General features: G+C 44.5%; 2 protein-coding genes across 5 annotated transcripts; one reads left to right on the top strand and one right to left on the bottom strand.

The window, feature by feature from the left end:
* The first annotated feature begins 1369 nt into the window (after positions 1–1369).
* On the top strand, positions 1370–6565 carry LOC106747126 (histone-lysine N-methyltransferase SETMAR-like). The gene is made up of 2 exons (XM_014624433.1): positions 1370–4046; positions 4106–6565. The coding sequence occupies exon 1, from the start codon at positions 1794–1796 to the stop codon at positions 2826–2828; it is 1035 nt and encodes a 344-aa protein (XP_014479919.1). The 5' UTR covers positions 1370–1793; the 3' UTR covers positions 2829–4046; positions 4106–6565.
* On the bottom strand, positions 6247–19232 carry LOC106747125 (eukaryotic translation initiation factor 4E transporter-like). 4 transcript variants are annotated; one of them, XM_014624429.1, is made up of 16 exons: positions 18404–19232; positions 15695–15792; positions 15505–15578; positions 15110–15377; positions 13664–14554; positions 13179–13530; positions 12946–13082; positions 12751–12831; positions 12468–12641; positions 12133–12384; positions 11823–12015; positions 11630–11701; positions 11069–11347; positions 9425–9595; positions 8847–9254; positions 6247–8026 (listed from the first exon to the last, which is right to left on the bottom strand). In XM_014624429.1, the coding sequence occupies exons 1-16, from the start codon at positions 18642–18644 to the stop codon at positions 7779–7781; spliced, it is 3939 nt and encodes a 1312-aa protein (XP_014479915.1). In that variant the 5' UTR covers positions 18645–19232; the 3' UTR covers positions 6247–7778. The 4 variants fall into 4 exon arrangements, with proteins under 4 accessions (XP_014479915.1, XP_014479917.1, XP_014479918.1 ...); XM_014624430.1 differs by having other exon boundaries at positions 7779–8026; positions 12946–13079; XM_014624431.1 differs by lacking the exon at positions 11630–11701.
* Between the last annotated feature and the right edge of the window lie 665 nt (positions 19233–19897).

The following is a 19897-nucleotide window of genomic DNA, read 5'->3' as shown; positions in this document are numbered from 1 at the left end:
CGATCGATCCTCGACTTTATACTTCTCTCCCCCCCCCCCCCTCTTCCCTCTCCCTCTTACCATTGGAATGCAAGTTTCTCACGGTACTTCGCAAGTGCCTGATTTGGCTCTATCTATATTTCAAGAAATCGCATGTGTTGTGTTGATGAAGAAAGCGGTCATTCGGTAGAGCCAAGTCGAGATGAGGACCGGAGGAGAGGAATGCACAACGTGGGACTTTACCTAGAGAGGATAAACGTGGAATGTGCGACGGTAGGAATACGGAGATTCCGACGGTGAAAGAGCTGGCAGGGTGTCAGACTTCGCAGAGTGATCGTCTAGAAGCTCGTTCAGTGTACACGTTCCGAGCGTTGCTCGTTGTTCGAGACGTGTATCGTCATCTGCAACATGGAGGCGTGTGAGAGCCTCGAGGCGGTGTTCCTTTACGACGCGCTCTCTGCTGTGCAGCATGATCGCACGCGGCATTTGTCGTACTCTCCGGACGGAGAACGAGGAACGCACGAACGGAATGAGAAAAGGCGGTGGGAGAGCCGAGGAAGCGGTTTAATGAGAAATCGATAGCGATCTGATCCCGACGTTCTGCAAGCCAATCTATCTATCTCTCTCTTTTCTGTACGCGTGGAACGTGCCCCATCTCGCCGAACAAGTTCAAATTAGCTGGCGAAGTCTCGGAGTCTGACAATATCGATTTCGTGGGTGATCAACGACAGTCGATCGTCAAATCACGTCGCTTCGAGGAAGCGCGAAATCTCCGCTCTCGCTCTCTTTCTCCTCCGTTCGCTCATCCATCCGTTCGTTCTTTCGCAACTCCCGCACAGCACTGCGAAACGATCACGTTGCACGCATTCGCGACACGTCGAACATTTCGGAAGGAAGATTCGTTGATTACTCGGCGCGCGAGCTCGGCATCGGCGGGAACTCGAGAAAGTGGGATACGGAGAGGTTCACCCAGGTAGAAAGAGACATATCGGAGCGGCCCAGCCGCGCCTCGACCACCATTCTCCGCCATCTTCACCTGACACGGCCGTCGTGATGGCGATGTGTAGAGAAGTGCACTTCAATGAAAGGTGCAGTCGATAGGGTAGCTAACTGTACGGAGCTGTTCATCGGCATCGCATCGATCAGTTTCCCCGACGCTACTTGCGTCGAGACTTAACTTGTTGATTCGTTCTGAGTGAAAATTCCGTTGTAATTGCGATCTAAGAGCGAAAATACAACCGTGTCGCCCGCTGGCCCGCACATCCGAAGCGCATCTCATGTGATTTCTTTCCCTCACCCTGATTGGCTCCGTGCACTCGACACGAAATATTTAATTTTATCGAACGAACGCGGCCTTCGAAAACTAATGCTGGTATTCGTAATCGGACCTTATATTTAAGGCTGCCTTAAATTCATCTTCAGATACTTCTTAGCCAATTAAATGAGCCGTATCTGTATCTCGTACATACGCTTCAATGTTTGCATCAATTTCTTCAACTAGCGCAGCCAATTCAGTTAAAGAAAACAGACCAATAGTTTTATTGTTTATATTATCGGATTGGATAGTAATGTCATATTTTCCCAACAGATGACTAGTGTGTTTTACTAGAAAGAAATTTCACTCTAGATGGAGTGAGTGCAGGACTATTCTGATAACTGACGCCTTTAAGCATCATTTAGTGTATGGAGAGCATATGTGAGGCGGTTTCCATTTAATTAAATGAAGATAGAACGTGACGCTACTAGCGTCGTTGCAAGCGTTAAGTGGAACCTACCGGTAAAAGCGTTTGTATTCGCTTGAGATCGGGAGAAAAATGGAGCAACTAGACAAGCAGTACTTTCCTTCTTTGATGCTGTTTTTCTTCCGTAAGGGGAAAAGCGCGACGCAAGCGAAGAAGAAAATATGTGCCACGTATGGGAATGATGCTGTAACAGAACGCATGTGTCAGAAATGGTTTAAGAAGTTTCGTGCTGGTGATACGACACTCGAGGATGAGGATGAGCGCTCTGTACCACCGGTTATTGCTGATGACAACCAAATCAAGACTCTAATCGAGAATAATCAACGGTACACGACGCAGGAGATTGCAGAGATACTCCACTTATCACATACAACTGTCATCGAGTATTTGCAAGAGCTGGGATATGTGAATCGCTTTGATCTCTGGGTGCCGCATGATCTGCCTGAAGAAAATTTAGTCGATCGCATTTCCATCTGCGATTCGTTGCTTAAACGCAACACAAACAGTCCATTTTTAAAACGAATCGTGACGGGTGATGAAACATGGATTATCTACAACAATGCAGTGCGCAAACAGTCCCAGGGAAAATGTTCAATAAAGCTGTCGACCGCCCCAAAGGCTGAGCTTCATCCGCAGAAAGCCAAGCTGTGTATTTGGTGGGACTGGAAGGGTGTGATATATTATGAGCTCCTTCCAAAGAATGTACAGCTTAATTCAAACAAGTACTGTGCTCAATTGGATAAACTGAAGGAAGCTATTGCAGAAAAACGCCCGGAATTGATCAATAGGAAGGGTGTTTTATTCCATCAGGACAACGCCAAGCCTCATATTTGTTTGATCACTCAGAAAAAAATATTGCAACTTGGCTGGGATGTTTTACCGCATCCAATATATTCACCAGATGTTGCTCCTTCGAATTACTACTTATTCCGGTCCTTGCAGAACTTCCTCAATGATAAAGCGTTTGCTTCTTTGGAGGACTGCAAAGAACACCTTCAGCAGTTCTTTGCTGAAAAAACGCCCGAGTACTACGCGCAAGGAATTATGCAACTGCCTATAAGATGGCAAAAGGTTATAGAAAATAAAGGCTGTCACATTAACGATTGAAGCTGTTTTTAAATACATATATGTTTTTAAATGTGTATAAATTTGCTTCAATCTCGAGCTAAAAATATGACGTTACTTTCCTTACAATCTAATTTATATTTTATAATCTCTTACAAATATATATATATATATGTGTGTCGTTCACACATACAAGTTCAGTCTTTATTTTGTCTTTTCACGTTACTCGTTACTAGGGATGAGCAAAATTGTCGAAAAAAGAAGTTACAAATATCGATAATTTTGCACTTTGTATCCAATAGGAAAATGTATCTCTTGAGAATTACTAAATAAACGAATTCTCTTGTTGAATACTGAAAACGTTACAAAATTCATCGAAAAAAGTGTTTTTATGCCGATTCTACCGAAAAATTGCTTTTATTTTTGTTTTGTACAATCAAACAATGAATCAAATTAACTTCTGTCTCTATTTGGAAATAAATAAACGTAAAAAATGTTATATTAAGTTCAAAAAAGGAATTTAGAGAAAGATTTTAGGATTTTGGATTCCAGTTACAGATAATATCAATATATTTTCTAATAACATTGTTTTTTGTAAATTTTGCTGAAACTTTTAAATAAGTGATCCGAAAGCAGTTGTATCAGCGAAAAGAATGAAGTAATATCTCATACAGCGCACTTTATTCGATGGAAGTCTTGGGACATAAGGACGTCCTTTGGACATCTTCAGGACATCCACTGGAGATTTATACTGTGTATGAGGCGGAAAAAAATTATAATTTCTTATCCCAAATAACATTAAAACGTTTTAAGACGTCCTAAAACTGTCTTTAAACTGTCAACCGTCAACAATAGGACGTCTCTAAGAAACGTCTTTGAGACGTCTTTTAGAGACACGCAGTGTTGTGTGGGATATTCGTGATAGTTTATGCGCTCAGTTTCACATGAGATATAATATTCAGTAATTTTATTTACAAATCATCGACCCAGTGCATAGGCTAAACGTACTTTAGTTTGCTTGGGAATCAGTTTATTTACAAAAATGTGTCTTCGGATCATGGAACGACCGTCAGGTTCGCAGATACATGCAGGACAGCGTTTCGTCCTTCTCCGCAACATCTTCCATTTGAACAAAACTGAAGGTATAATCACCATGGTACTGCACCCTCGAGAAAGATCCAAAAAGAAAGTCTTTCGTATCTTGGCAACAATTCCCACGCACGGTTACCTTTCACATTCGCCGTCATCATCAAACATAATGTGAGTGAACTCTGTCGTCCTCGGAAATCGAGCTAATTATAAATGCAGTACGTTTTCAGAGGCACGCAGCGATCCCTTGATTCGGCTGCAACGTTCGAAAAAGAGAATAGCTACTACCGGAAGACCATGAACGTCACGCTTGATCCCCCGGCGGAAGGAAACGTGGGGTACACAGTGCTCCGGCGAACATTTTTTTACCCCCGGATGAATTTTCTAGTGCCAAAAGTCACTCTCTAGATTTCATATTGAGATTCTTGTTAATATGAAGGAAGAAACTGTTCGCGTCGGCTCATTTTCCAGTGTGTAGTTCCTCTGTAAAGGAACTTGGATTTTTACGGGACAAAACGAATCTTCCCCGTTTGAGGATATATGCTCGATACCACACGCCTCCTTTTTGCGTTTCATGTGTAACGTCGGTGTGACGTGTGACACTCCGTAGAACATCTTCCGTATGATACAAACAATCCGCGATCCGCGTTTTCGAAACGGAAAATGATTCCGGTAGTACTCGCATTAAGATCCACGGTTGAATGACTTGAATTCCTTTTACTCTTCGTCTAATACACTCTTTGTACACTTATGGACGCTTGAGATAAGCTTATAGGTGACGGTGATCGGTCGGAGATACAACTTTAACAATCGCACCTACGATCGCCGAAGTACGTCGAGTAACGAAAATGTTATGGAAAAAAAAAGGAAAAAAACGAGATCTATCTCTCTCTTTCTCTCACCCCTTTTTTCTTTCTTTCTGCGTTTCACGCGTGTTTCAACGTACAGTATATACCGTATTGTTTGCAACATGTTCCCCGCGATCTTCTGTCGACGCAACAAAGTACTATACACGCACCGGTTCTAACGCACCGTTAGAGTCCCATAACACCGTCTTGCATTTTTCATGCTTTCCACGCGATTCTTCGTCATGTGCTACAGTTGGGAATTGTCGTGAATGCGTCGTCGCGATCGGTTTAACGCGCAATTTCCTCATGCTCGTCATATTTCGTAATCTTCCTCGACATGCGAGCGGACACTTCGAGACCGTCCGACTCTCCCTCTAACATTTTGTCAACATCATACATGCCAGTTGATATATGCTAATAAAACGTTAGACGCACATGTGAATATTATAAATATGACCTTGAAGGCATATAAAACTTTCTCATTGCAAGATATCGCGCTGAGAAAATTTTTAATACATCGAGTAACAAGCGTCTAAGAAATGACGATACGTGTTCATCCCGACAGTCGAGCATACATCGTCGAGTCGACTGATCGGAGCATCGTTGGACGGAATGAACACGGACCGAACGTAACACTGTCGCAAACAATGGCCATGCTTTGTACACTTAAGAAATTTTCACCGTACGTCCTCGTCAAAACTATACCCGTAGCGCTGCTATGACACTTTCCTAAGTTACACGCGCTAAAATAAATTCGCAATCGCAGCGGGCGAAATCAAATTTGTAAAATTTAATTTTATGCCCTTTTTTCCAACGTGGATTCTTTTAAACGTGTTTTCTATCTCGTGGATTTATCTCGTGCTCCTCGTACAATTATATGTCGTTATAAAAAAAAAAAGGTATCATATGCAATAAAGTAAAAAATACGAATGTAACTAATATTCATAAATTAGATTATGTAACTCGTTCGTATGTCATGTGTAATTAATATATAAAAGAAATATAGATAAATACTATTCTTTCGCGATACAAGATAAACGTACTTATAAGTGTGGTTGTCCTGCTGTTTGGGAAAAAAAAAAATATATCTTGTCTTCGAAAGATGCATTTCTTGAAGATACGAATGAACGCATGCTTAAGTTATGTTAAGAAGAAAAATGCAATTATACGCGCATGATGAGACTCTATAATATACACACACAGTAAAGAATAGTTAACAATGCTATCCTTTCAGAAGAAAAAAAACGAGCAAAATAAACTTTTGAATAATATTACGGTTTTATGTAAAATAGGCCCGATATTCTTCCTTGCTTTCTTTTATTTCTTTCCGTTTCTCTTTAATCATATAGCAATCTCAAGGTAAGTAATTCAATTGAAAGCAAACACATGTTGGCAACAGTATTGACATCGATTGATCTTGCAAGTTCGCGAATATACCTCGTTAGGTTTGACTTTCTCTTTCTATCAGCTGGTGGAATGTTCTCCTTCAATTTTTTAAATTAATTCTGCGAACGATTCTTCTACATACCTTCCGAGGTTATTTTTTTTTTTTTTTTAATTAGACATTTCGGTCTATCTATCACTTTCGATTGTAATAATGATACCGCAAATCTCTCTCTCTCTCTCTCTCTCTCTCTCTCTCTCTCTCTCTCTACGAAGTATATATTATATATTTATTTTTATAATATACGCGCGTGCGCGCGCATGACTTGTGACGAGTCACCTTTATCTCGTTTTATTTCGCGCGCATTTCTCTTTTGTTCCTTCACGTTAATAAAGTCGCATCATTTTGCAATATGAATAGAATATTAAATATGACACACACACACACACGCACACACACACACGCACATGCATACGCTTCCGCTCTCTGTGTGAATAATTGTAATCGGGTGCTGACTGCTGTGATTCATAACTTCTTCTGGGAAACTGCGTATTATTATTATTATTATTATTATTTGCCTAAGGGATTTTGCAAGTCCCACTGGTAAACAAGCAAGCGACAATATTCTATAAATAATACTAGATTAAACGCGCGTATCCGACTATCTAAGTCTTATTTCCGTTGGCGGCAACGATGAGCTTGCATTAGACATACTTAGTACATAGACTATATTTTTTTTACGTTCGCCGAGACAGCGGCGAAAGTTGCGCTCTGCTCTTCCCCTTACCCCGGATTCAAAGGAACATAATCGCGAAACGATATCCAATATATTCGCAAATAACTGAAAGATAATCGCAACAGTACGTTCTCATTCTGACATACGCAATTGTCCAGAGTAACGAGAAACTTCGCGAGATCGATACGCATTCGCGAATGAACAATACGAAAATCATACAGGTCGTCGGAGAATTCTCAGAATCTCGTAGAGTACAATGGAGAGAGAAAATACGCGAATACACAAGAAACTTGCAGTCCTATCTTAGGCAAATAGACTTTATCGTGTTGTCATTTAGAAAGTACGCATATCAAGGTAACAGCTTGTCATAATCAACAATAAGAATTTTCACATTTTTCAGTCTTATAAGCAATATATCGTTTTTTTTTTCGTAGAAAGCTGTCCACTCCTTCCTTAATTATACGACACGCCGCCCTTCAACGTTACACACTATCCTGTACATTTGTAGTTTCTAAAGAACATCCCGCGAAACTCGGAACTGGAGTGCTTTTCGACGAACGCGACACTTCAGCGACTTTCCCCTCGACCGAGATCCCTCAAAAGAACACCCCCACCTCCCGAACCAACAATTGACCGGCTCCTTAATCAAAATATGGCATTACCTCGGTGAACCTTGTCTTGATACGAAGACTTAAAAAAATCTACTATAGGCGACAGCACCATCCTGCAATTTAGCGGCGCACATTTTCAGCATCCGGCAATGAATGAGAGGACGTCGTACCGGTGCTGCGAGGGTGGTACGAAGGAGACGTAACACGGGAGGAAACATATTGGTTTGTTCGGCTGGCAGAGTAGCGTCACACAGTCTCGTCGGGTTCGATTTCCGATCGCTAACGAGAAATTGTAACATCCGAAAGTGTCAGTGGCAATCACTTTTAGTTGTGCACTATGGTCGACGCGTGTTGAAGTCTCTCGAGCTCTTCCAACGACAGGACGTTCGTCTGCCCGAGTTCAGGTAGCTTGCCGGCCCGTGCTTGAGCGAGAAGTTCCGGGCTGAACCATCGCGCAAGTTGATTCGACGTCGGTGAGAGGTCACCGCCGTTGCTACCCACAAATCCGAGACCCGGTGAGGACTGGCGGCCGACAGCAAGGTTCAATTGCTGCGACCGCATCGCTCGTCCATCTGTGAAGATCAATTATCAGCGATATAGCGGGAGAATTATTTATATAAAAGATGTACAACACGCGGAAAATACGATTTCTTAAAATCTCATGCGGTATAGAAAGAGAGAATTTGTCGATAACAAATCCATTCATTGTTCTCTAACATTCCAATCGTGAGGTATCTTTTAACGTAATAATCGTATCTGTACACGTATGATGATTGTTTACTTAGTTTAATCCGAACACAAATGATGTCAAGACAGGGTTAAACGAGGGAGAGGGAGGGGGGGAGAGGGGACTAACAATAGAGGCTTGCTACTTATTCCGATTTCTCAACACCGTTGCATGCAATTCGATTTAGCAGACGACAAACACCTGAAAATCAATGTAAGGCAATGAAAAAAGAGAGAGAATATAATTCCGGCGAATATACAGGGTATCTGACAAGCAAGCCGTCCACAATCCGTCATAGCACCACTAATTTAGGTCAATGCGAACAGAAAAGCCCTCTACCATTTTGCAAGTAACCACACAAATTGTTGTTGAGTTATTAATTAAAGAAGCCTCTGTGCCATTTTCAGTAATTAATAACTCAAAATCTTGCTTGGTTGTTTGCAAAATGGTACAGAACTTCTTCGGTCTAAAGTACGCGACGGAAGTTATGGGACGACTTGCGTCGGACACCCTGTATATATCGCTCCTCACGAAGTAATGGCGAGGATTTTTAGTTTAGTTAGAAACAGTCAGATAATCGGTGCGAAGCTGTTAGATACTTGTGGAAGCATCACATGAAACTGTTGGATAATTTGTGAACCTGTCGAATCTTCGAGTCGCGTTACCTGTGCGATTGGAATTGTAGTTTTGGTTCACGACAAGTTGCATCTTTGTTGCAAGTTGCGTGTTCACAGCGGGCCGCTGCGGCGGTTGTTGCTGCATGCTAGCGGCTCCGTGCGGCGGCTGCGGTTGCATGCCGGCGAGATGCGACGAAACTTGCTGTTGGGCCTTCATTTGGGTATTTATGGAATTTGACCTCTGGTTCATCATCGAGGTCTGCGGTACGTTATATTGCGAGACGTTGTGATGCGGCAAGGAAGTGGCCATCGTGTGTTTGGATCGTGCCGGATTGCCATACACATTCGAGGCCGTTCTATGCTGCTGCGGCTGCGGCTGGAATTCCGCATTTCCCGTGTACTGGAACTGGGTGCTGTTTGCGTTAGTGCTTTTCCCGCCTTTCACTATAGGTCGTCCTGAAATTGTTGCGAATTTTCCATAAGATTATTGCCCCGACGACGATGCTCTCAGTTCCAAAACTAGCAAGACCGACTAATGACCGATATTTTATCCCTCCGGTAGAATTTTGCAAGGCAAAAAAGGAGTTCGAGAGATACATCCTTGTGGAAAATTGGATGAAGCGTACCTGGATGTTGCTTGAGCGATGGATTCGACCATGTCGATTGAGCAGATTGCGGCCGCATGGTGGTGTGTCTCGGGAGGACCCCCTGTGTAAGTAACTGAACTGCAGATTGCATTTGTTGCATCTGAGAAGCCTGAGTTTGCGTAGACAATTTTGATGGATCATTGCTGCTTCCTGTATTTAGATACAAAATAATTTCATCTTAATTATGTGGATCTAGGGAAAAAGTTGATGTTGATTAAAAGTATTAAAAAGTCATTGACGGCTTCTTCGCGATATCAAAATTTTATTGCTAATGACACACTCGATCATGTAGATATATCAAATATCTTTTACAGAAATAAAAACACCGTCCTATGCCCGATTCTATTTAACGTATAAAACTAGACTTGTAAATCTATCAATTAAATGTTATTTACATTAACAATATATTATGTAAATATCTTTCTATTAAAAAGATTACTTGGAATTATATCTCATAGGAAATACATTTCAAACATTATAATGATTCTATAAGCAATGATAAATACTTGCTGATTGTATGTATTAGAAGTTTATTTCGTAATCGTATGTAACTTTAAAAAGCAGAGAGAGATCAAGCAAGTATGACATGAATAAAAGGAATACGTGTGTATTCGTGCATGAGAGAAATGTAATAACAGGAGAAAATGTGTGAATGTGTGTAAAAGAAAAGTTGAAGCGTGTAAGATGGATTGATAAGGCTTTTTATTGTAAAAAAAAAACTATTCCAACATGCTATTAGAGTGTAATAAATCTATATTAAGAAATGAAGAGTGTGTATGTGTGTGTTTCATAAAGTGCTTGAATTTTTGTCTCCGTATATAAAATGAAAATGTATTTCTAAACATCTGTCAGACATCAGAGACATAAATTTCCAAGCATTTACACTCAAGACATCAAGCAAAAAACAAAATTTACTACCCTTCGTATTATAATGCAAACATAATAGAAAGAAAAAGAATTTTTTGGCTCTGTGCGAAAGAATTATTATTTTATGAGATATCAATGTGCACTCTGAAACTTGACAATGAGACTTCTCCACGGAATATATCCGGCGCGATTAAACATTTTCGTGGATTTCGGGCGGAGTAGTGTTCTGCGAATCCACATTATCTGCTTCTAATGGATTTTCTATTTCGTCTAATGATGCGGACGTTCCCTGCTCGGATAATGATTTTAGCAACTCATCGAGTGAGATAAGACTGTTATTATTAGTATCGTTATCGTCGGCCGCTACGCTAGAATGTGCCACTTTTACGTCATCATTTCCGTTCGCGTTAACATCGAGGATGACCTCCTCCTTCGTTTCAACAATGTTCGAATTATCGTCCGTGTCTTGTTTCTGCTCTAACGGACACAAGTACTTGGTCTTTAGAGCCGATTCCTCCGGATCGGCAGCGGTATTGTTGTTGTTGTTATTGTCGCTGTTCGTGCGATTGGTAATGGCGGATTGAAAGAAAATCATTTTGAGAGTTTCATTTTGCACTTGATCGACGGAATTTGGACATTTGGATGAATTGGCGGGAGGTGCGATTAAGCGACCCTGAGACATGCGAGAATGGTTAATGTTTCCATCGTGTGCAGCGAGAATGGAAGTGGTTTCTAATTGATATAATCGATTCGCACCGTCAGGTTCCTTATCAGCGGTCATTTTCCGTAAAACGGATGTCGGCGTGAAAGCAAGCGGAGTCGGACTCATTGTTTGCTTAGCTGGCGAGTTAACGGGACTCGACGAGCGTTGCTGAATTTGCTGTTGCTGCTGCTGCTGTTGTTGTTGCTGTTGGTCCTGCCGCTTGCGGTAATTCTCGCGCTGCTCCTCCAATTTTTTCTTGATTAAAACATTTTGTATTATAGATTGAGTGTGCATAACGATCTCCCGTGGCGACGGCACTCTATGCGGTATCACTGTTATCATAATAATACAATTTTACACATTAGAATTCGTTCGAATACTTTCCTTAATTTTATTAAGACTACTCCTAAGGGACACGGTCTACGTCGGGACGACTTATGATGAAAGATATTACGATGCAACGCATGCCATCTACTTTTCCCTTCGTGTTCTTCTACTTCAAATAATTTTATATTTATATATTATATAGATTTCTTTACAACTAGAATTACATTTCTACGTGGAAAGTAACAACGAAAAAATAACAGTATGATGAACTGTATTTACTACATTACCTGGGTGCTGTACTGTTAAAGTACTAGGACTAGCTGCCAAATTTGGTGATATTATTGGAGGTGGGCAATAAGCTGCATTCCAAACACGATACAAGATCATTCAGTTTGGGCAAAACTTCCAGCTTTCGATTTTGTAATTGTCGTTTAAAGGGAATTATTTTCAAGAGACGCGCGCTTGCGCACGACGACTTACCGTTGTTCATGGGAGACGGGATTCTCTGCTGTTGCTGCTGCTGCTGATACAGCATCTGTTGCAGCATGTGATCCTGCGGTGTGGGAGCAGCGGGGTGCGGTGGGTGCGGACTCGCGGTGCGTGGTGTGGTACCACCGTACATCTTCAGTATATTCACCAGCACTTCTCGATGGCGATGCTGCATAACGGGGTTCTAACGATGCGTGACGCGATTAATTGCACGAAAAAAAAAAAAAAAGGAAACGCGAGCTTCTTCGAGATATCCCATAATGGTTGTCCGGGGAATGTTTCAATCATACATTCAACTCACCTGCAACTGCTGTATGAGATGTTGCCTGGTGATCTCTCCTTGCTGCAGACCCTGAATAATCGCTTGAGCCTCCGGCCGTTGCAGGAGCTCTTGACTCGAAGGGATATTGTTCAACATCATCTGCATGTCCGCCGGCACAGGACTCACACCCAGTATTCGTTGACCGCCCATCATCATCGACAGCATATCGTTGTGTCGTTGTTTCTGTTGTTGTTGTTGCTGCTGCTGCTGTTGTTGCTGCTGCTGTTGTTGCTGTTAACACGTGTACGTGTCGCTCACGAGATCTCAGGAGATGTATTAATTATACTGAATACGCGTGTATAAACATATCTTACTTGTATTTGCAAGACTTTGATCAAATTCTCATGTTGCATCTGGGCCTGGTGCGAATGTTGAGTGTGGCCAAGGGGACCGACGTGATTGAACGTTGAAGGATGAATGGGTTCCGCAGCCGCCGGAGGCTGCGGGTGCGGCATCGGTGGTTGAGTCTTCAGTTGAGAATTAAGTAGCTAAAGAGGAAGAGAGAGAAAGAGAGAGAAAAGAATACATATGACAAATGTGAGATCGTGCGCGTTGTTCGTGTGCTGTATGAAATAATAAAAAAAGAGGTATTCGCACCTGCATCAATGTCACAGGTTGCTTTTGCGGGATAGGTCCGTTAGCTGCTGGTACAGCTTGTCCTCCGGTTACTTGAGCAAGCTGAATCATTCGTATGGAATCGTTAGTACGAGGATCAAAATGGAAACGATCTCGAGAATAAGAATCACGGGGAATTTCGACGGAAGCGAAATCACGGAAATACACCGACCGTACCAGTTTCTTAAAAGCAGAGAGATCTTCCTCAGTCTTATTTACGCGGGGCGTTTCAGTCGAGGTTGTGGGTGGAGGTGCGCCGCCCCGCATGCGTGCTTCTAATTCTTCCAAACTGTGCACAACTTTTCCACCAACTTCTAAAAGAAATCGACATTCTTCATGCTCGTACGATCCGTCCTCCTCCTCCCTCTCCCCCTGTCTAAACCTGACGCTACCCTGGTCGGCGGTCTTACCCAAATCTTTAATGGTGCAATTTTTCACCAGGGGTGCCATCGTGTTCACCGCATCTCCTTGACCGTTTTGATTCGGCTTATTGCCGCGATGCAGCATCTCGAGTAACTTGACACCGGTGGCGGCAGCGTTGCTGTTGTTAGTCGTATTGGCCGGGGAAATTGGGGTGAAGTAGGCGTTCGATTCCGTGACCGACGGTATCTGAATATTTGGCTCGGTGATGTCGTTCAGTAGATTGTTCAGTAACTCGTCATGTATGGAAGCTCTACGACTGTCCGCCTGCTGAACCGGGCTCTCCCTCTTGAACCACTGACTGAAGCGGGAACAGGTGCCGCCGTTCGAGCCGACTCCGTTCTGCGAAACAGAAGAAACAGAGAAGTTCGCTCGCGAGTCGAATTTGAAACAAGCGAAGAAAGCAGATCCGTGACGGATGATACGCTGGCTTTAAAGTAATCGACATGAGGAAGAAAAGGAGCGAGGCGCTCACCGTTAACAATCCCGATACACCGGGGAACGTGTCTGACTTCAGGAACTCGTCCAGGTTGAAATCGGGATGCGAGTCCTCCTTATTCTGATTGGCGGCGGAGGTCACGACCGTCGCCGCCTCGGACATCGGTTCGTTCACGGTGCTCTCGTTGGCGTCGTTCTCTTTCTGCGCGACTGACGACGACTGTTCGACCTGTTCGGTGATCGGGGAATGCGGCGCCGGTACCGCGTTCATCGACTGATCCATGGTTGTCGGGGTGCTGCGTCCCTTCGGGCCGGAGCTGCTGTTCTCGCTCGGCTTGTCGTCCTTCTCCGTCGCGTTCTTCTTCGCCCGTTTCTTCTGCGCGAGGGTCTGCTTCTTGTTCTTCACGCTGCCGCCGCCGCCGCTGTTTACCACCTTCTCCTCCGGGATGTCCTCGAAGCCCCTCAGCTCGATCGTGTCGTGCTGCGACGTGGGCCCGGAGCTGAACCACTCGGGCTCGTCCGAGTCGCGAGTGTCACTGTAAGTCCGTCGTCGGTCGTTGCCGAATCTCTTCTCGCGCCCGCGATCTTTGTCGCGTTCTTGGCCCTGGTGGTTCCGCTCGTTTCGCTCCGTACCTCCGCGGTCGCGCTCCCCGTAATCCCGGCCGAACGACCGTCGCTCGAACCTCTCGTCTCGCTCGCGTATGTTGTCCCGATCGCGATCCCGCTCCCGCATAATGTTCTCCCGCTCTTTGCCATCGCGATTATCCCGATTGTCACGGTCGCGCAGAGAGCCGCCGCCGGTGCCCGATCTGAAACCGTAATCCGCGCGCTCCGGCTCGATCTTCTCGTTCTCCGGCCTGAAGTCCCAGATGTCCCGTGCCAGAATCCGCCCGCTGCCGATCCGACGAACGGGTTCTCGATGGCTGACCTGCGAAGAGCGTTCCTCCTCTTTTTCTCGCCTCGACAGAGCATGGTTGACTTGTCATTTCGAGACAGTATCGCATGCCCTTCAAAATCTTTGTCTAAGTTATCTCTGCTTACTTATTTCTTTATTATACAACGGCTTGTCATTAATCGCACAAACGGGCGTTTCAGTTTAAGATTCGAGACACGAGACAGTCATTGTGCATTACTTAAAGACAGAGGCCCGGTATTCTAAACTCTTCTATCGATAAAAGTGGCTCAGAAACCACCGATTGGCTAAGAAGCCACATTTAAGACACTTTTATCGATAAAAGAGAGTTCAGAATACAGAATACGAAAGACTCGAGGCATAAAACATTCTCTCAAACCGTCAAGTCAGCCATTCCGCCAAGGTCTTTGCACGATCTCGCGTGACATTGCGTATATGTATATGTGCGCGTTTCTGTTTGTAAACAAGGCGCAAAAAAGTGCAAACGGAGGTAAATACCGGACGAGCGTTTCCCCGTGAGTCGAGGGACTCTCGGTAGGGCGAATCGATCGCCGGACGGGCGCATTTTACCTCCGTTTTCCCGATCGGGCTCTCGGGGCGGCGATTCGACGGCTGGTTCACGTTGACGAAACAGCCTGAGTTGAAGCTCCTTCGTTGCGGGCTCAGTACGATGCCGTCCTGCTCCTTGCGTATTCGGTCCCGTGGATCGCCATTACTACGTCGCTTACTATGATTCTCAGTGATTTGATCACCACGTCCAGTCTTCTCCTCTTTCGGGGGTGTATCACTGCGCTTTCTGTCCGAGTGCCAGCGTTCGGGATCCCAGACGCCTCGCGAGCTGCGCGTCGATCATGTCGATTAGCACAAGTTTATTTATTTATTTAGCTGAGAGAACATCGCGACGTATCTCGACGATACGAAAGAAAGAAGTAATCAAATCCGTTCGTTGCGTGTGTGTAACGTACTTGTTGTAAGCGGTGTCTAAAAATGCAGGCCTACGTTTGGATAGTCGCAGATTTTTTATCAGCATCAGCTCCTCCTGGACACACAAGAGCACACGATGTAAATAACAACGGTACGCCAGCGGAGAGTCGCGAGTAAGTGTGTACACCGCGATCGCGCGATCCCAATAATATTTATAAGAGCGACATTTACCCGAGAGTATTGAAATTGAGGTCTGGAACGGCCTATTTCCATGATCGAAGCGTCAGTCACCTCGCCGGCTACCGACATCGATATGATCGCCTCATCACCTGCAAAACGCAAAAGAAAATCAAATGAGGTACAACATCAACCGAAAAGACGAATCGTGCTCGACGTGCGAATACCCGTCGGGGAAGGAAGGAGGGAGGGAGGGGGGATCCAACTCGATCGAGTTGACGTTCAGGGGCGGGAACGCGCCGCGATTTAACACCTCGTGAACGTAATCGTGCGAGCCTCGAACTGCGATTTCGAGTCAACCGACTCCACCGACACGTCGTCGGGGAAGTCCGACGGGAAGGTCATACTTACGGAAGGTCACACGTTTCAGAGGATTGACCGATCTGTTTTTCCGGTACCACCGGCAAGACCTGGTCTGCGTGACTAGGGTCGCGTCTAAGAACGGAGACCCGGTCGGCCCGACCAACGGACGCTTCCGAGGTCGCCGATACCAGTTCGAGCCGATAATGCATTTGGTGGTTTCGAGTTTCATATTTTTGGCGAGAAACGACGACGCGCGCGCGCTCGCGCAACGACACGGAGACGACACGAGAACCTCTTTTCTGTGCTGCCTTTCGGTCGCCTTTCTCTCTCTCTCTCTCTCTCTCTCTCTCTCTCTCTCCTTCTGTCTCTTTCGATCGCTAACCGTCACGCTGTTTCCTCTGCACGACCGTCTTTCTCTCTCTTTCTCTTTCTCAGTGCGAATGTAAACAAACAGATAAAGGGCAAACGGACAACGAATTTCCGTTTGGTAAGGTTCGTTCACGGATATTCTTCAATCCGTGAGTCAATTAGAAAAGAGATCCTCTCTCCCAAAAGAAAAATTCGTTAAAAGCTTTTTCCCTTTTAATAAGACTCGACAATAAAACACCGGCGGATCTGAATAATCAATTGCTTCTCTGTCCGATTGGCCCCTCGAGAAGCGATCCTGAGGAGACTCGTTTGTGCTCCTCTCTCGTCCTTCGAAGCAGCCGGCAAACTCGAAGACAAGCTCTCTCTTTTTTTCTTCCGTGCCTCTTCGTAAAAAGGAGAAATGTTGAACGGTGGTCCGACTTTTTAAATACACGACGCTGTAGGAATAACGACTCTCTTTCCCTTTTTATCTATCTATCTCTCTCTGAATGTCCACTGTATGTCACTCACACAATGGTACTGTAGGAACGTAACAGTTGGGTAAGGAGGTACAGTGTAAACTGACAAATTCAAACTATTGTCGGACGAGATATCGAATGAGAGAAACCGGCAAACCAATCAAAGCCTACTTGAGAAGGTCTTAGACAAACAGATATTTGATTGGCTATCGGAACATTTTAAATATATAACTGATCCTTATCTTTCTAGAGAATCTTCCAGGCATTAGGTCCGTTCTTTTTCGCTGAGTTAACGTACACTTATAAAACTTAAAGAAGACAGTATATATGATATTTAAGATTTAATAAAGAAAGAAAGAGGAGAAGAAAATTGATATAAGTTAGGGCTAGTTTCACAACCTTCAGTTAACTCAATCCGCTGGATTGTTCCATTAAAATTGACCAATCGTACTTGTCGTTAGCGCAATTGACCAGAAATAACCAATCATGGTTGACACTTAACCGGTCGGTTAATTGAAGGTTGCGAAACTGGTTCTTAGCGTAGCCACTACAGTGAAAAAGAATAAACCTACTGTAACTGCAAACACAAATAACAACCAACCACCTGATTTATGTTGTATCCCCTTGGTAGTCTCGACTGCGCAGAATATTAAACAAAGTTTCAAAATTCTTTCTCTCTTATAAGATAATCTTCTGGATATTGTAATTGCTCCATAAAACAACAGCCAGTCCTGATTTATAGTAGATTTGTTCTTTCTGCTGAAAAGCGTACACTTATAGAGCTTAAAAAGAAACAGATATACAATTAAGACTTAGTGGAAAGAAAGAAGAGAACTAGTAGAAGTTAGTGCAGCCAGCTCAGTGAAAGAGAACACACCTATTTGATCTGTTTTTTTTTAGCTGAACTGGCTCTGCACTAGTTCAAGAAATTTACATATACATTAAAGTGTATGTACGAGATTTTTACGCTTCAGTGTGCATATATTTCTTGAACTAGTGCAGCCAGTTCAGCTAAAGAGAACGGATCAATTGATTTCTCCTGATGGGAAGAAGGAGGTTCTGATTGCACAGAATGTTACAGAGAGTTTTAAAGGCCTATTCGAGCGCTCCTCAAGTAACCCAACGAGATATGCTGTCAACCAATGCTGTTGTGGGAATACTGCAACTGACAGCTGACAAGCAAAGTTTGCGTTTCCTCACCGATGAGTCCCTGCCGACTAGAGGCGAAATATACACCGGATCTGTCCGTTTTAGCCTGTGCCTTCTGCGCTCTCTTTCAATTTCCGTTCCTTCTTCCCCTCGATGGCCGATAGTAAACAAGTTATCTCGTTAGGACTGCAGAAAATATGTGTCGTAACACGGCTAATAGGAAGAAACGAATCTATTCTCGCCGAGGGTGGAAACAAGACATGGTGAGTCGCACGAGGAGGTTATCCCGACGAGAATCGAGATCTCGTGGAGGAGACACAGTTTGTCACCCGCTTGTTACAGCGTCGTTTGGGAAATAAAAAGAAACGGCGAGTGTGGCGTTATTGAAAGGAATACGAAAGACAACCCAATTAATCGAACATACCCTCGCTCTTCTTCTTTTTCATTGTCGTCGTCGTCGTCGTCGTCGCCGCTGCCGTCGTTGTCGCCGCAGTCGTAGTTGCTGTATTCGTGGTTGCCGTCGTCATCGTGATCGTGGTCGTGGCTGCCGTAGTTGCCGTGGTCGTCGACATCGCCGTCGTCGTTGTCGTCGACGACGTTGACGTCGTCGTCGCCGTAGTCGACGACGGCGGCTGCTTGTCACTTGTCACAGGCTCCAAAGACATCGTGTCGTAGCTGCTGCTGCTGGTGGTTACGTCGATCTTATTTCACCCTTCGAAAGGATAAGCGCGTCCTGCGGACCTTGATCCCGTTGTCCGCTCTCGGATTTTTTAGATCCTCTTAGATCCTTTATGCGATCTATCCCGTATTCGCTATACACGGGGCAGCGATGCACGCACATACACACCCACACAAGAACACTGAACACCACACGAGAGAGAGAGAAAGAGAGAGAGAAAGAGAGAGAGGGGGAAAGAGAGAGACAGAGAGAGCGCGCGCGCGACCGCTGGCTAAGCTCACTCGCTCACTTATTCGACTTACACACGCACAGAGAAACACACGCCTAGCTATATATGTGTGTGTGTGTGTGTGTGTATATGTATATATGTATGTATGTATGTATGTATATATGTATATATTGCTTAGTACTGTTTAATATCACAGACTGGTTTTTTCCCTTTCTATAAGTCTTGACGACACGGCCAGCAATCGACGAAGCCTCAACGGAGCAGTACGAATTCTCTCGCTCGTTTTGACGGAGTGTTGAACGCAAAGAAAGATAGAGAAGGAGGGAAGAGAGGAGATATAAAAGAAAGAGACGGAGGGAAGAAGGGAGGAAGAGAGAGTAAGGGGCGAGTGAGAGAATGAGAGAGAGAGAGAGAGAAGGGAAAAGAGAAATGCAGAGAGAGAGAGAGAGAGAAAGAGAGGGTGTTTACGAGGTATTGAGAGTTTACACGCGAAGCTGGACGAACGGGTACAAATTTGACGGTTCGACGAGTACGTGATCACACGACTTTCCCGGCATGTGTCACCAAAAAACAATCATATCAGTCACGGTCCGTGGCGGTTATTCCCTCGCTGCCGATCGTCGTCAGTCCATCGATCTGTATCGCACGCACAACTAAAAAAACTCGTACACACACGCACGGCACTTGGCTGTCGCTCGCGCTGGCTATGTAAAAATAGAAAATGGCGCACGGTCCCCACTTCCTGCTGCTGTTTCTCGTTGCCACCGCGATTACCTCGACGCAGCGTGCGTTTCTCTGCCGAGGAGATTAGGATAAGGAGATGCAGCTTTGCAGCACGAGTTCCTGGAGCGCGAAAGAAACAAATGGACGACATGTAAGAGGCGATGTCGTCGATAAGGATTAAACAACCAATTGTGTATGTCCGACACGGACTCGCAGTGCAGAGAGCGTAGGCACGGAGAGAGCCGACCAATCGCGCGCCGAACGCACGTGACGCCATATTGCGATTC

This window comes from Dinoponera quadriceps, unplaced genomic scaffold (assembly GCF_001313825.1).
Source record: "Dinoponera quadriceps isolate SergipeBrazil2010 unplaced genomic scaffold, ASM131382v1 scaffold2111, whole genome shotgun sequence".
Classification (NCBI taxonomy): domain Eukaryota; kingdom Metazoa; phylum Arthropoda; class Insecta; order Hymenoptera; family Formicidae; genus Dinoponera; species Dinoponera quadriceps.
Note: the sequence above shows the minus strand (reverse complement) of the source record. Positions and strands in the feature narration are given on the sequence as shown.

Coding starts and splice junctions, on each gene's coding strand:
- LOC106747125 (XM_014624429.1), bottom strand. CDS start 18,644: ATGTCTTTGGAGCCTGTGACAAGTGACAAGCAGCCGCCGTCGTCGACT. Junction 13,531..13,663: donor GTGTATCGGGATTGTTAACG/GTGAGCGCCTCG, acceptor TCTGTTTCGCAG/AACGGAGTCGGCTCGAACGG. Junction 9,596..11,068: donor CGCTGATAAGGAACCTGACG/GTGCGAATCGAT, acceptor ATCTAAATACAG/GAAGCAGCAATGATCCATCA.
- LOC106747126 (XM_014624433.1), top strand. CDS start 1,794: ATGGAGCAACTAGACAAGCAGTACTTTCCTTCTTTGATGCTGTTTTTC.